Here is a 17,466-nt window from a genome sequence, read left to right on the forward strand (position 1 = left end):
GAGTCTCCAGTGTCAGCGCTGTGGAACAGTCAGAGGTGAAGCTGGAACATCTTCAGCATGGAGGAGTTTACACTACTTCTTCTTCTTCTTGTTTGTCGTTTCTCAGTAACATGATGGAACAAGCTGCGTTTACTTATCTTACCTTCATGAGCGAGAATAAAGAGGCTGCTGAGGGCACGACCGTTTATCGTTGCTACAGCATCAGTGACAACACAAACTAACTGTTTCACTGATGTTCCACAACATTAAATGTAACTCGAAACACAAACAGTACAGCATGTCATTCTTTAACGAATAAGGAAATGACTGGTGTAAGTGGAACCCTTTGTGAGAGTGATACTGCCCCCTACTGACAGCTCACAGACAGGAAGGGATAACGGTCATTCAGCCAAAACGTTTAGAAATCACGTTTTATTGGACTTGTCAATATTTTAACAACTGAATGTGAAGTTTTATTGTTGAATGTGTGAATTAGAGCAGTGAAATCAGTCTCTCACATGCTGCTTTCATTTATTTACTTTTTATTTCTGAAATGTCACAGTGATGGTGATGAGATCATCTGTCCTTTGTGCAAATATCTCAACTTTCCATCAGACCAAAAGCTCAAATATCCAAAACCACAAACCACACCAGGAAGTTCCTCATAAAGAAAACAAGACATAACGGACATTTCAGCTTTGTCTAAACTTAATTACCACAGCTTTTATTCCGGTTTGTTTTACCCAGGGGAAAAAAAAAACAACTTGTGTGTCTCTATTTATATATAAAAGTATTATGCAAAACTATTTTCACCCTAATTATTATTTAAAATATATAAATTCCCTTTTAGATGTTTATCTCTTTGGCATTGCTGTGTGCGTATTAAACAGAAAATCCCAGAGTTCCAGACGCTTCAAAAATTAAATATTACACTGAAAAATGTTTGTTTGTGGTAAAAGAAATTCAGTAATTCAGAATAAAATAAAGCAACTTTCTTCAAAACGCAAGAAAACTGCACAGCTGATGTGTATAAAACTGTAGGACGGAGAACCTGAGAGAACCGATACGGCTTTAAAAGTAAAGCGTCACGCTGATTTATTCATTACTTTTTCATCAGTAGGTTTATTAGAGATATTTATAGTTAATTTGCATTTGTAGAAACGATTCGGTGAATTCTTTTAAAGGCACATGATTTCTTTACATGCCAAAGATTTTCCACAGCGCTGAAGGGTAAGTGTTCTAAAAATTCAATAAAATTTTACAAGCTTAATCCTTTATGTAATGCTTTGATTTATCCCAGTGTCACAGAAAGAGTTAAATATTTAAAACACTTCATAAAACTTTTCATTTCCTGTGACCTGAAATTCTCCTGCTTCAGTAAAACATTCAACACAAGCGTTCAGCAAACAGCAGATCACAAATAAAACTAGAAGTAGGTTTAACAAGTATTCAAGAAATCAAATGCTGTTCATGTAAACAAAGAAAAAAAAAAGGAAGACGGATAATCAAGCAGGGGTGAGTTTCCCAAAAGCATCACAGCACAAAGATCATCGTTAAATGGTAGAGCGAGCAGCACAATGAACACTCACTCTCTCTCTCTCCTAGTTAAGACTTTCTTAGCATTAAGAGGCTTTTGGGAAAGCCACCCCAGCTCGGTTTAAGCCGTCAGAGTTTCAGATTTTCTGCTATTTTTTAATGAATACACCCCTCTGTAACGTCATTTAAATCACGCTGTGTTCCTCAGTGACCTGTTTCTCTTATCTTTATACACAAAAATGTAAATCTTTTGTAGTGACGGATGGCTGAAATGATCTTCAGTGCACTATAAGCGTTTGTCTAATGGCCTCTCGGGTCCATCACACGCTCAAGTCCTCGCTGTGTCTCTGATCTGATCATCACGCATCAAGTTTCTTAAATCCTTCATTATTCATCAGAAAAAAAAAAATCCATAAAATGTCCTTCATTAAAATATTCAGCAAGCATTCTTCTTAAATTAACATTCACACACTCCTGATGATCCCAGAAGGGGCGGAGTCTGGTATATTTAACTCCACCCTCTGGTTAGTCCACATAAGTCAAGGCCACGTGTTTGTTCCTTAGGAACAAATATATCAGTTTTTACTACTGTCCAAACGGGTGTGGTCCGTACGGCTGGGGAGGGAAAATAAAAAGAACAGAGTTAGTTAGAAGAAAAGAAAAAACACTGTGTACAAAACATTTCAGTAAAAATCCTGCAGTAATTTGCTGTAACCTCAACACAGTTATGTAAATGAGCTTTGATGAGAACGTCAAGATAACAGCGCACCAGGAGATCAAAAGATAAGCTTGATTTTTTTTTGTATACAGCTCATTCATAAAGTATTCACAGCCCTTCTCAATTCACTGATAAAACTCCAAAACAATTCAATCATTCTTTCATCTTCAGGAAGCACTTTATCTTGATCAGGGTCTCGAGGAATCTGGAGTTTATCCCAGGAACACAGTGTGAGGTAGGAACACCCTGGATCCACTACAAGAAAAAAAATAAAAATCTCACACACACACACATCATTTTCGTGAATCCACCCACTGGTATGTTCCTGGGAGGAAACTGGAGAACCCCGATGAAACCCACACAAATACAGAGACAACATTCGGAACCGGGAACCCTGGAGCTGCGAGACCACAACGCTACAGATTTCGTACATCTCCGAAATCTCACCTGATCATGTGTGGCCGACACACCGTTTTGCGGGTCGCTTGTTGCTATGGTTACCGAGCCGTTTGACAGCGCAGCGTGTTGAGTCTGTGCCGAGTCTTTCGGGAGGCTGTCGCTCTGCGTGGCGTTGTGTGGCGAGGCGAAGGGGTTGTATTCGCCCTGCATGCTTCGGCGAGGCTGCGTGTTAAACTCCGTTTGGAAGGAAGACAGCTGCTGGGTCACGCCCAGGAGACCGCCGACCTCCACGCTCAGGATCACCCAGATCACATCTACACCAGAGGAGGAAGAGGAGGACAAGGTCAGGCGAACAAAATCCCACATCTTTACTTTTTGATCATACCGTTTTCCCGTGACATAGTTCCTGTTTTCGAACTGTTTGTCACAAGTCTCTCATCAGTGTGTAAACTGCACACACACACACACCATCCATAATTTTCCACCATCATTTTATTTTTGTTGTATTTTTCACTTTCCCTTCTGCCGCATTTTCATTTTTCCTGTCCAAAGACAGCAAGCGGAGGCCATCCACGTCGGATCTGCCTTCATAACGGCACAAAATGGGTAAATAATGCGAAAAAAATTGGAAGTATTCCAATCAGCATGGAAGGAGAGCCTCCTGAAGTACAGAAAAGCTCTTAGCACTGCTAGACCAACATACCTCTCCACCCTAACAGAGGATAACAAAAACAATCCGAGATTATTTTCATACTGTCGCACCGTTAACTAGGAATAAAACAACCACAGAATTTTCCCAGTGACAAAATTGAAAATATCAGGCAAAAAATGCAGATTAATTTAAAGCCAGACAATGAAAGTGACTCTGTAGTGAACAGTATAACTGTATCAGATCAGCAATTAGAATGTTTTACTTCCCTAAGAGAAACTGAACTAACTTCACTTATTTCCACATCAGAATCTTCGACTTGTGTACTAGATCCCTCACCTACACGACTCTTCAAAAACAGATAATACCAGAAGCAATTGAAGCTCTTCTAAAAATAACCAGTTCTTCTCTTATGATTGGCTATGTACCCAAATCCTTTAAACTAGCAGTTATCAAACCCCTGATTAAAAAACCTGACCTTGATCCCTGTCTGCTGTCCAATTATCGGCCGATATCAAACCTCCCCTTTATCTCCAAGATCCTTGAAAAAGCTGTGGCACAGCAGTTATGCTCATATTTACATAGGAATAACATCCATGAAATGTATCAGTCAGGATTTAGACCTCATCATAGCACAGATGCCTCTTTTCCACCAAATCAGTTCCAGGGCTGGTTCAGTGCCGGTGCTGGTTCACAACTCGTTCAACTTGCGAGCCAGCTGAGAACCAGTTTGCTTTTCCATAGCTCACGGTGCTAAAGGAAGCCACGTCATTACGTCGCTGTATACGTCAGTTACGTCGCTACGTTTGCATAAACCTTGGCGCAAACATCGAAGCAAAAACAACGCGGAAGAAGCAGCAGCAGCAGCAACAACAATAACAATAATGGCTGACTTCGCGTTTGTACAGCTGCTGCTTCTCGTCGCTTAAAAACGGCAATCTTTCACGGTCTTGTTATTGTTGTTGGTCTGAACAACTCCGCCCCCCTGCTGACGTAAGCGGTTCTTTCCTCTGGCCCAGCAGAGAGTTGGTGCTAGCCTGGAACCGGTTTTTCTGGCCCTAGAGCCAGTTCTTTGCCAGTGGAAACAGAAAACCCGGTTCCAAACTAAGCACTGGCCCCGAACCAGCCCTGGAACTGCTTTGGTGGAAAAGGGGCAAGAGACAGCTCTGGTTAAAGTAGTAAACGACCTACTGTTGGCGTCTGATCAGGGCTGTGTGATCGCCATCAGTATGTTGATATAAATGGTGATATTTCTAGACGTCCTGAGGTAAAGTTTGGTGTTCCACAAGGTTCTGTCTTGGGTCCACTGCTTTTTTCTTTATATATGTTCCCTCTGGGTGATATTATTCGTAAACATTGTATTAGTTTCCACTGTTATGCTGATGACACACAGTTGTATGTTTCTGCAAAACCTGATGAGAGACACCAGCTTAATAGAATTGAGGAATGTGTGAAGGACATTAGACACTGGATGCTTATTAACTTCCTTCTGCTTAACTCTGACGAGACTGAAGTACTTGTACTCGGACCACATGCAGCTAGAAGTAAGTTTTCTGATTCCACAGTAACTCTGGATGGCCTTTCTGTTTCTTCACGTGCAGCAGTAAAAGACCTCGGAGTGATTATTGACCCCAGTCTTTCATTCGAAACTCACATTGATAACATCACCCGGATAGCTTTCTTTCATCTCAGAAATATTGCTAAGATAAGAAATTTAATGTCATTGCGTGATGCAGAAAAACTAGTTCATGCTTTCGTTCCCTCCAGGTTGGATTATTGTAATGCCTTACTGTCTGGATGTTCCAATAAGTGCATAAACAAGCTCCAGTTAGTTCAAAATGCAGCAGCAAGAGTCCTTACTAGAACTAGAAAATATGACCACATCACGCCTGTCTTATCCACACTGCATTGGCTCCCAATCACATTTCGTATTGATTATAAAATACTACTATTGACCTTTAAAGCACTGAATGGTCTCGCACCACAGTACCTGAGTGAACTTCTGCTCCTCTATGACCCGCCACACCTACTTAGATCAAAAGGTGCAGGATATCTGCTGGTACCTCGTATAGTGAAAGCTACATCAGGGGGCGGAGCCTTTTCTTACAAAGCCCCACAGTTATGGAACAGCCTTCCAAGTAGTGTTCGGGAATCAGACACAGTCTCAGTGTTTAAGTCTCGGCTGAAAACATATATGTTGAGTCAAGCCTTCATTACCCACTTCAGGTATTCTAAATCCTACACATTATATCCCAGTTTCATGGGCGTTCACCTCCATAGAAGAGTCCGGTAGCGGTGCACATCCTCCACTGGCCCTGGTACATCCCGGGATCACGAGGACTGTGCATCTGTACACTCACATCATCAGTCTCCTGAGGCTCCAGAGAACGAACCATCACAAAGTTCACATGACCAAACTGATCTCCACCAGTGTACCTCAGACTCACACCTGGAGGCCACGACTCTGAACCTGCAGCACAACACAATGATCAATTCTGGATTCTGTTGTTTAGTCAGAAAGGCATTTCATTTTCTCTATACGGTACATTACCCGTGTTCTGTATCCTCCACGTCTTGATAAAAGGAGTATCTGGTGGAATTGACTCTCCTTCTCCAATAGTCACGTCTTTCACAAATGACATTGACAGAGCCGAATGGCTGGGGCTCTCAAAGTCATAAAATGCTCCGATCGCAGCCTGGAGGTTCCTATAACAAGGGGGAGGGGGGACGACACCACTAATCAAGTGACAATGTTATTCACATGTAAAAACATGACTGATTGATTGATTGGACACGAGTGTTTCAGTGGGGAATACACCACTCATATTTTTCATCTGCACTCCATCCGGGACATGAAGAACCAAAACCGTGACATAAATCTATAGGTCACTTGTGAAGAAATCGATGAATTGTTTTGCTAAATTTGGGGACTTTTTGTTTGTAAATGTGTCGATATAATAAAAAGAAAAAAGAATCACGTGTTGGATTGAAGATATAAAAATAAAAGAATCTGAAATATACAAATTTGAAAAGTGGACATATTTAAGGTGTATGTGCACGAGTTGTTGGAGTCCAAGCTGTACAGTATGACCCGGAATGTGCAAAAACAGGTCACATGATGAAGATGGAGAAGAGAGTCATGATAAGAGTGCGTGAGAGGAAGAGAATGTATAATGGGTTAAATAAATAGCCGAGCTGTACAGCGTGAGCTGGAATGTGCAATAAAAGGTTCACAGAATGAAGATGCAGGACACGACCTTCAAATGTGCAAAACTGCAGTTCAGAGACAAACACTACGTTCAGACTGCAACCTGAAACGACCCATATCCGATTTGTTGTGAAATCCGATTTTTTTGTTAGGCCGTTCACATTACCAATTATATGAGACTTGTATGCGATCTCCAATATGAATGGAAAACGACCCAAAAGTGTCCCGCATGCGCAAATTGACACGTAATAAGCACATCTACGTAATACGTAAACAAAAAAAAAAGCACACTCATGTTTAATGATTTATTTATTTATTTGTTTAATTATCTGGTTAGTGTTAAAGTGTGAGGTCTCGTGTGTGTTTTTGTTTCTGAACTGAAATGAAAACGTGTAGCCTGGTAACGAGGGTTGACTCCTAAATGTCTCTCTAATTTCTATATAAGTGCACTACATGTTACTAGGAAGTAATGGATTTTTAAACTCTATATAGTGCACTCGAGCTTCAGTAGGCAGTCATTTGGGATACGGCCGCTGTATTACCAAACTCTTAATTCAGGCTGAATAATTTGCACATATTTATTTCGTCATATTAATAAACTTTTTCTACATTTTTATAAATATTTATTTAGATTGTTTATAGCCAGCTGAATTCTGCAACTTCTCTCAGCGCTGGCTCAAGGTGCAGAAACACCAGTGCAGTTTGCGATGGAGATGAGGCGAGACCTGGCGATGTGGTTTTTGTGGCGGAACTCACACAATAATCTGATTAATGTGGGCAGCAGAGTAATGCGACCGAAGGTGTCAAATTACTGGAAATTTCCAGAACAATCTTATAATCTTGTAATACAGGATGGTTTAAGTTATAAATCAGTTATAGAAACTGTTTTATTTAATCAGGCTAACAGATCAACATCCAGGTCCCTACCAAATCCACCATTAGCATGATCAATTCTATAAAAGTCTATTTAAATTCTGAAAACTGTACAAATGTTGTTGTTTTCCACCAAAGAGGCGGGATTAGCCAACGCAGAATAGTGACGTTTGTCTCTTGTTGATGACGTGTAGGTCGCATGAATGCGACCTGTCCGGTCAGACTGCAGTCGCATGTGAAAATATCGGATATGCATCGGATTTAGGACCAAATATCCAAGCGGCCTGGGTCACGTGAAAAAAATTGGATCTGTGTCGTTCAGATTGTCAATAACAAATCGGATACAGGTCGCATATGGGCAAAAAAATCGGATATGGGTCGTTTCAGGGTGCAGTCTGAGTGTAGTCTAAGTGCATTAATGTCACAGAGTGAGAGTGTGAGGCTCGAGTCAGTGGCGTCTCTGACCTTACTGATGAGGACGCTGCAGTGGGGAAAAAGCTGACCTTATGGCATGAGGTTTTGGTTCTAATGGAACACAACCTCCTACCAGAGGGGAATGGTTTGAAAAGTTTGTGTCTGGGGTGAGAGGGGTCAGTCACAATCCTTTCTGCTCTCCTCAGGGTCCTGGACTCATACATGTCCTGAAGAGACAGAAGGTTGTAGCCGATTGCCCTCAGCAGAGCGAATGATGCGCTGCAGTCTGCCCTCGTCCCTGGCAGTGGCAACAGCGTACCAGACGGTGATGGAGGAAGTGAGGCTGGACTCCATGATGGTGGTGTAAAAGTGCACCATCACTGTCTTTGGCAGGTTGAACTTCTTCACCTGCCACAGGAAGAACATCCTCTGCTGTGCTTTCTTGGTAAGAGAGTAGGTGTTCATCTCCCACTGGAGGTCCTGAGTGGTTATAGTGCCCAGGAAGCGGAAATACTCCACAGAGCTTACTGGGGAGTCAAACAGGGTGATGGGGGAGGGAGGGTGTGGCAGAGCTCCTCCTGAAGTCTACAATCATCTCCACTGTCTTTACAGCATTGAGCTCTAAGTTGTTCTGCCTGCACCAGGACACCAGATGGTCAATCTCCCACCTGTAGGCAAACTCATCCTCATCAGAGACAAACCCAACGAGGGTGGTGCCATCTGCGAACTTCAGGATATTTCACTCTGATGATATCACTCCCAGTGTTTTCCCATCAGCCGTTTCACGGATACCGCCATTTTGCATTTAGCGCGGTGCACTCTGGGACCGTTTGGGAACAAACAAAACATCCCATGCGAGATGTCAGCCTACGCGAACTTGTTGTAGACGTTGTGTTAGTAATTAAGTCATAAAAGCCTCGTACTCATTTGTCCTGCCCGTGTGTGTTTTACTCCTAGAGTGAAATGGGTGGTGCTGATCAACGTGCAGTTTATAAATGCAACAATGGTCGACGGTATAAGGACAGGTGAGCGATATCATGAATATAATAGTATTATACTATGTGTAGACTATAGCCATAATGGTATTATAATGGTATTATTATTATTGTTTTAGTATCATCGGTTGAGGGGACTTTATAAACAGGACATTACCATGGTTTACCCTTTAGTTGAAATTTTCGGATAAAGGTTGCTTAGTTTAGAATCTACATCAGGCCTCAGGAGTTTGGTTCAAAATGGTGATTTAAATATATGGACCTAGGCTTGTGTGTATATATATTTTAAATATATAATTATAATATAAGCATTCTGCTAACTTCCAGACATGAGCTAGAACTACTTACTGTTATCAAAGTATTTTTCTACTGTGCTCTGGATCACATGTGGGAAACTCGCACATGAATCTTCCCACCCATCTAGGGTGTCCGGGTCCGGTAAACAGACCACCCCACCGTCCAACACCAGTTTTTTCAGTCTGTTGTCAGTCACCTCCTGCTTGTATTCTGCACCTGGTTTGCTGGGAATCAATTCCAGCAGACATGCTGCCTCACAATGCTTTACCAAGACATCTTTCCTCCTTGCATTGGAGGTGGGAACACCTCGAGCTGACAAATATTCCTTCAAGGCCTCGACCGTCCAGGAAAGAAAATCAGGCACGGGTGGGGTGGTTTCTTCCATTGCAGCATCCATATATTCGGCTAATAAATTCGGAAAGTAGGATGATTAATCAGCCATGCTGCCTGGTTCAGGCGTTTGTTTGTCCCCAAACGGTCCCAGAGTGCACCACACCAAATCCAAAATGGCGGTATCCGTGAAACGGTCCATTGACTAGACATGCGCTGTCAAAATGGCAAACCAGTTCAAAATTAAAATTCTTTTGATTCATTTGCTTTTTTTGGGGATGTGTCCATATAATATAAAGAACATTACATAAAGAAGATATGAAGTTTAGAAAGAAAGCACAACTTTATTCATCACACACTTCTGAAATTTCCTCTCTACATTTAACCCATCTGAAACACACACACCCAGAGCAGTGGGCAGCCATGCTAACAGCGCCCGGGGAGCAGTTGGGAGTTCGGGGCCTCGCTCAAGGGCACCTCAGCCCAAGGCCGTCCCATATTAACCTCACCGCATGTCTTTGGGGGAAACCGGAGCACCCGGAGGAAACCCACACAGACACGGGGAGAACATGCAAACTCCGCACAGAAAGGCCCTTGCCGGCCACGGGGCTCGAACCCGGACCTTCTTGCTGTGAGGCGACAGTGATGACCACTACACCACCGTGCCACCACAATATCCTCTCATATCGAAAATATTTTCACCACTTGAAGATAAACTTCACATCTTCGCACCATTAAATAAAATCCTCCATGTATTTAAATAAACTAAATTCTCTCTCTCTCCTGCATCATAACTCCATAACTGTTGTCATTAATACAGAATATAATACTCTTAAATCTACATGTCATTAAACTCCATATTAATCACTTTACTGCCTGTGTAAAGTAGAAAGTCATGTTTACACTCAGAGACAAATCTGCTGGAACTCAGTCAGAAAAAAAGCTGCTGTTTGTTTGTTTATGACTCACAAGTTGTTATTATGAGTCAGTCAGTTTACACAGCAATAAAATTAAATGAAAAATAAAAAGGAAAAAAACCCTCACATATAAATATATTAAAACACAGAAAAATAACCCGAGTCGTGTTGACTTTATTTATACACGGAAATTTAAGCAACAGAACACTCAGATTAGCACGCTAGCAGAGACAGGCATGCTAACTGTGGCTAATTAGCATGTTTAAGGAAGAATATAACTTATATGTAAATGTATAACTCTGTCTATTTTATTTTGATTATGTTCGAGCAATAAGAAAGCAAAACATATAAACAGTAACACAGCTAGTATTTTTAAGCTAACTGAATTAGCTAGCATGCTAGGCTGATTTGGTCGCTAATGCTAATGCTAAGTGTTTTTACCAGTTAGTCATGTCCAGGAAAAAAGCGCATTCAGCGGGACTCAGCTTGGACCCCAGCAGTCTCTGGAACTCGGTTATCAGGGTGTCTTTATCGGTCGTCCCCATGCAGCTAAACTTCCACATCAGCTCCGAATCTATTTCCGTCTCCATGGCCTCCATCACGACGCAGCACACAGCGGCTCCGTTGCTAATTTAGCCCGAGGCTTTGGGCCAAGCGGGGAGAACAAGACAACATACCAAGTGCGCATGCGCGGGATGATTACGTAACTTCAGAGCCTGAAAACCTGGATAAAAATATTCAGAACCAGAATCAGAATCAGAATCGGGTTTATTGGCCAAGTATAAACAGTACTGTATACTGCATTAAACAATACCCATCTATAATATGTCTATCTATAATAAACACTATCTATAATATGTCTATCTATAATAAACACTATAATATGTCTATCTATAATAAACACTATCTATAATATGCAATATCTCTATTCACCAGTGACCCCTCGCACCCTCACTATGGCCTGTTCCCCCTCTGGCCTCTGGAAAGAGGTTCCGCAGCATTCGGTGCAGGACCACCAGCTTCTGTAACAGCTTTTCCCCCAGCCCACCAGACTGCTGAACTCCAAACCCAAACTCTAAACTTCTATTTATAACTTGAACATTCCTAATTCCACAGGTCACTTTATACTATTGCACTTTATAATATTTCTGCTGCTGCATAATTTAATTTAATACTCTTCATATTTATTTCTGTGCTGAGCCAATTTGCAAAGAAATTTCGTTTGGTGTACACTTGTTGCATACTGAATGACAATAAAGGTTGTCTATATTATGCATTAAAAATATCCATTCATTAACTGTAGCCGCTTTATCCTGTTCTACAGGGTCGCAGGCGGGCTGGATCCTATCCCAGCGGGGTACACCCTGGACAAGTCACCAGGTCATCACAGGGCTGACACATAGACACAGACAACCATTCACACTCACATTCACACCTACGCTCAATTTAGAGTCACCAGTTAACCTAACCTGCATGTCTTTGGACTGTGGGGGAAACCGGAGCACCCGGAGGAAACCCACGCGGACACGGGGAGAACATGCAAACTCCGCACAGAAAGGCCCTCGCCGGCCCCGGGGCTCGAACCCAGAACCTTCTTGCTGTGAGGCGACAGCGCTAACCACTACACCACCATGCCACCTAATATACAATATACATTATAAATATGTAGGCTATCGACAATATAAACAGTACACCATATACAGACAATATACAGGATATTTACAGACAAGACACAATATAGAATAGAATGCCTTTATTGTCACTATACTCATGTACAATGAGATTAAAAGCAACTCCAATAACAGTGCAAACAGCGTGTAGAAAAGAAGAAAAAAAAGGTGAGTGTGTAAGGTGCACAGTCCTGAGGCATATGTGTTGTGTTTCACATTATGGAGTGAGGTATTGCACATTATAAAGTATTGCACAGAGAGAGTCATATTATAAAGTATTGCACATTATAAATTATTGCACGAAGAGAGTCACATTAGGCGGCACGGTGGTGTAGTGGTTAGCGCTGTCGCCTCACAGCAAGAAGGTCCTGGGTTCGAGCCCTGGGTCCGGCGAGGGCCTTTCTGTGTGGAGTTTGCATGTTCTCCCCGTGTCCGCGTGGGTTTCCTCCGGGTGCTCCGGTTTCCCCCACAGTCCAAAGACATGCAGGTTAGGTTAACTGGTGACTCTAAATTGAGCGTAGGTGTGAATGTGAGTGTGAATGGTTGTCTGTGTCTATGTGTCAGCCCTGTGATGACCTGGCGACTTGTCCAGGGTGTACCCCGCCTTTCGCCCGTAGTCAGCTGGGATAGGCTCCAGCTTGCCTGCGACCCTGTAGAAGGATAAAGCGGCTAGAGATAATGAGATGAGATGAGATGAGATGAGATGAGAGTCACATTATAAAATAAAGTATTGCACAGGGGGGTTAGACTATAAAGTCAGAGCATATCCGAGTTCAGGGCAGTTATGGCTTTAGGAAAGAAGCTGCTTTTGAATCTATTTGTTTTTGTCCTGATGCACCTGTAGCGCCTCCCTGAGGGCAACAGGTCAAACAGATCAAAGCCAGGGTGGGAGCTGTCCTTGATAATGTTCTTAGCTCTGCTAAGGCAGCGGGAGGTGTAAATGTCCATCAGGGAGGGGAGAGGGCAGCCAATGATCTTCTGTGCTGCCTTAACTACCCTCTGGAGCCTCTCCCTGTCTACAGCAGTGCAGCTGCCGTACCATACTGTGATACAGTACGTCAGCAGGCTCTTGATGGATGAGCGGTAGAAGGTCAGCAGCAGGTTGGAGTTCAGGTTGTGCTTCCTGAGGACTCTCAGGAAGTGTAGCCGCTGCTGAGCCTTCTTAATGACTGCTGTAATGTTCTCTGACCAGGAGATGTCGGCGGAGATGAGGATGCCGAGAAACTGGAAGGTGTGGACCCTCTCCACATACTCGTTGTTGATGTAAAGGGGAGCTAGGTCAGTGCTGTGCTTCCTGAAGTCAACGATAAGCTCTTTGGTTTTCTTGGTGTTCAGAGCGAGGTTATTCTCTGAACACCAGGCTGCCAACTTCAGGACCTCCTCTCTGTAGGCTGCCTCGTCTCCCTTTGAGATGAGTCCAACCATTGTGGTGTCGTCAGCAAACTTGACGATAAGGTTGTTGTTGTGGGTCGAACTACAGTCATGGGTGTAGCGGCAGTACAGGAGGGGGCTCAGCACACAGCGCTGTGGAGAGCCGGTGCTCAATGTGCGGGTGGAGGAGAAGTGGGGGCCAAGTCTCACAGTCTGGGGCCGGTTGGTAAGAAAGTCCTTTATCCAGGCACATGTGAGAGGAGGGAGGCCAAGAGTGTCCAGTTTACTGATAAGAATGTCCAGGATTATTGTATTAAATGCTGAACTGTAATCCACAAAGAGTATGTGGACGTAGCTCTGCTGCTGCCTCAGGTGGTTCAGCGCAGAGTGGAGAGCTACAGCGATAGCGTCCTCTGTGGATCTGTTCATGTGATATGCGAACTGGTAGGGGTCGAAGTCTGGGGGGAGGTGGTCCTTGATGTGCTGAAGAACTAGTCTCTCGAAGCACTTCATGATTACCAGGGTGAGGGTCACAGGATGGTAATCATTCAGGCTGGTGACGGGAGACTTCTTCGGCACTGGGATTATTGTTGCTGATTTTAGGCAGGGTGGGATGACTGCCTGAGCCAGGGAGAGGTTAAAGATCCTGGTGAAGGTAGGGGCGAGCTGGTGGGCGCATGTTCTGAGCACCTTACCAGGTACACCATCTGGGCCGGCAGCTTTCTTGGGGTTCACTGCCAGGAGCACCATCTGACATCGTGCTCCTGTACAGTGAATGGAGTGATGTACGAACTGTGTGGTGGTGGAAGCAGGGCTGGAGCAGATGAGTGCTGCTGAGATGTTTCAAAGCTAGCAAAGAAGCAATTTAGCTCCTCTGCCAGCGGCACACTCCAGTCTCCTGTTGACGCATCACAGTCTCTGAAGTTTGTGATGTCTTGTATGCCCCGCCACACCTCCCGTGTGTTGTTGCTGGACAGGTGGGACTCTATACGCAGCCTATGGGCCGCCTTGGCTTTATTTATTCCTCTTTTCAGATCAGCTCGAGCGGCTCTGTACAGAGCTCCGTCACCTGACCTGAAGGCAGCGTCGCGAGCCCTGAGGAGTGAGCGGACCTGGCTGGTCATCCAGGGTTTCTGGTTTGGGAAAACCCGGATGTTTTTATCCACTGTCACATTCCTGATGCAGAACTTGATATAGTCCAGCACCGTTCCTGTGAATATCTCCAGCTCCTGGTGTTCAAATAAGTCCCAGTCTTTGAAGCAGTCTTGTAGTTTGGAGAGTGCATTGTCAGCCCAGGTTGTAACATTCCTAATGGTGGGCCTGGCTCTGCGTCTGAGGGGGGTGTAGGCTGGGGAGAGCAGGAGGGAAAGATGGTCTGACTGGCCGAGGTGGGGGAGGGATATGGCTTTGTACCCGTGCTTGATGTTGGAGTAAACATGATCCAGAGTGTTCTCCCCTCTAGTGGAACACTTAACATGTTGGTAAAACTTTGGCAGTACAGTCTTTAAGTTGGCCTTATTAAAGTCTCCTGCGATTATGTGAACACCGTCAGGGTGAGCTCGCTGCTGTTCGTTTATGGTGTTCAGCAGGAGAGAGAGCGCTGTGTTCACACTGGCGTCAGGTGGAATATACACAGCCGTGACAATCACTACAGTTAGCTCTCTTGGTAGAAAAAAAGGCCGGCATCTTACAGACATGTACTCGAGGTCTGGGGAACAGTGTTTGTCTATAATTGTTCCGTTGTTACACCAATTATCATGCACGTAAATACAGAGCCCTCCCCCTCTGCTCTTACTGGAGTCCTCAGTCCTATCCCAGTGGAGCAGAGTGCGACCTGCTAGCTGCAAGCTAGCATCGGGTATTTCCGGATGAAGCCAGGTTTCAGTGATAATCAAAATACAGCAGTCACGAACATAGTGATTTCCAGCGAGCTGTAATTTCAAGTCATCCATTTTATGTACCAGGGATCTGGCATTGGAGAGATACAGGCTAGGTAGAGGTGGCTTGTGTGGTTGTTTTCTTAGCCTTAGCATAGCACCGGACCTGCGGCCCCGCTTCTGCTTCCTCTCCCTCCTCCTTCTGCGCCGCCTCCTAGACCTGACAACAATCCATGGAGAGCCCGGTGGTCTTGCTATGTCATCTGGGATGTTATGCGTGTAGTGAAAGTCGCTTGAAACAGATATCTGATGTTGGTCACTAATGGCCAAAAGTGTCTGGCGGGTGTACTGGATGTTCGCAGAACCGATGGTGCACAAACAAGCAAGAAAGAAATACAAAAACAAACAAAAAAAAGAGCACTGAAAAGGAGCGCTGTGAGCCACTGCAACCACGCACGCTGCCATCTTCATACTAAAGTCATAGCACACAGAGTGCAGTGAGGTCATGCAAACAGGACTATACAAGAGGTAGAAGTGGTGCAGGATGGATCAGGTCAGATATTTATGACGTTGATGGCACGGGGAAAGAAGCTGCTGTTATGTCTGGTGGTTCTGTTTCTGGTTCGCAGTGCTCTATAGCACCTGCTGGAGGGGAGGAGTTGGGAAAGGTTATGACCAGGGCGAGAAGTCCTTAATGATGTTCTCTGCCCGCTTCCTGGTTCGTGAAATGTACAAATCCTGGAGGCTGGGCAGGTGAGCCCCAACAACCCTTTCTGCTGACCTTACTGTTCACTGCAGTCTGTTCCTGCCCTGTTTTGTGGCTGCTCCAAACCAGACTGTGATGGATGTGCACAGGATGGATTTAGTGACAGTGATGTAGAACTGATTCAGCAGCTCCTGTGACAGACCAGACTTCCTGAGTTGTGGCAGAAAGTACATCCTCTGCTGGGCTTTTTTAAGGATGGAGTTGATGTTGGAGTCCCATTTCAAATCTTATGAGATGGTAGTTCCCAGGAACTTGAAGGTCTCCACAATTGACACAGGACTGCTGGATATTGTGAGGGGGAGCATCGCAGAGGGGTGTCCCCTGAAGTCCATTATCATCTCCACTGTCTTGAGCACGGTTAGCTCCAGATTATTCTGACTGCACCAGAGCACCAACTCTTCAGCCTCCCACCTTTATACAGACTCGTCTCCATCTTGGATGAGGCCTGTGACCGTAGTGTCATCTGCAAATTTCAGGAGTTTTACAGTTGGGTCCATGGAAGTGCAGTCATTGGTGTAAAGGGAGAAGAGCAGTGGGGAGAGGACACATCCTGGAGGAGCACCAGTGCTGATCGACCGCATGCTGGAAGTGACTGCCCCCAGCCTTACTTGATCCACTGACACATGGCAGGTGAGACATTGAGCTGGGATAGTTTGGAGAAGATGATTTCTGGAATTATGGTGTTGAATGCTGAGCTGAACTCTACAAACAGGATTCTTACGTAGCTCCCTGGGGAATCTAAATGTTGCAGGATATAGTGCAGTCCCATGTTGACTGCATCATCCACTGACCTGTTTGCACTGTAAGCAAACTGCAGGGGGTCTAGCAGGTGACTTGTAATGCTCTTCAGGTGGGCCAACACTAGTCACTCAAAGGACTTCATGACCACAGACGTCAGAGTGACAGGCCTGGAGTCATTCAGTCCTGTGATGGAGGGTTTCTTGGGGGCCAGAACGATGGTGGAGTGCTTAAAGCAGGAGGGGACTTGATACAGCTTGATTGGATCTGTTGAAGATCTGTGTAAAGATTGGAGCCAGTTGGTCAGCATAGGCGTTAAGATAGGAGGAGGAGACTCCATCTGGGCCTGCTGCTTTCCTGATTTTCTGACTCTGGAAGAGCCATCTCATGTCCTCTTCACACACTTCGAGTGCAGCCTTAGCATCAGGGGAGGGGGGTTACCAAGGGTGTGATAAGGGCTGTTGTTGATGGGCTGGAGTGGGTCAGGAGGGGTGTTAATGTGTTCTCCTCAAACCTGCAGGAAAAAGCATTCAGGTTGCCAGCCAGGTTTCTGTTTTCCTCAGCAGAGGAATGGTCTCCTGTAGTTGGTGATGTCCTGCAGGCCTCTCCATGCTGATGCAGGGTCATTGTCGCTTCTCTGAGCTGCTCTGATTTCGTTAGTCAGTATGTTTCTGGCCTGATTGTACCAGGCCCTCTCCCCACTTCTGTAGGCATTCTCCTCAGCCTGTC

The 17,466-nt window shown here is 44.5% G+C and overlaps 1 protein-coding gene across 1 annotated transcript; it reads right to left on the reverse strand.

The window, feature by feature from the left end:
* Positions 1 to 504: 504 nt before the first annotated feature.
* LOC132896346 (protein ILRUN-like) lies at positions 505 to 11,005 on the reverse strand. The gene is made up of 5 exons (XM_060937108.1): positions 10,757 to 11,005; positions 5,833 to 5,987; positions 5,554 to 5,751; positions 2,681 to 2,946; positions 505 to 2,130 (listed from the first exon to the last, which is right to left on the reverse strand). The coding sequence occupies exons 1-5, from the start codon at positions 10,912 to 10,914 to the stop codon at positions 2,101 to 2,103; spliced, it is 807 nt and encodes a 268-aa protein (XP_060793091.1). The 5' UTR covers positions 10,915 to 11,005; the 3' UTR covers positions 505 to 2,100.
* Between the last annotated feature and the right edge of the window lie 6,461 nt (positions 11,006 to 17,466).

Source organism: Neoarius graeffei, chromosome 13, assembly GCF_027579695.1.
Source record: "Neoarius graeffei isolate fNeoGra1 chromosome 13, fNeoGra1.pri, whole genome shotgun sequence".
Lineage (NCBI taxonomy): Eukaryota > Metazoa > Chordata > Actinopteri > Siluriformes > Ariidae > Neoarius > Neoarius graeffei.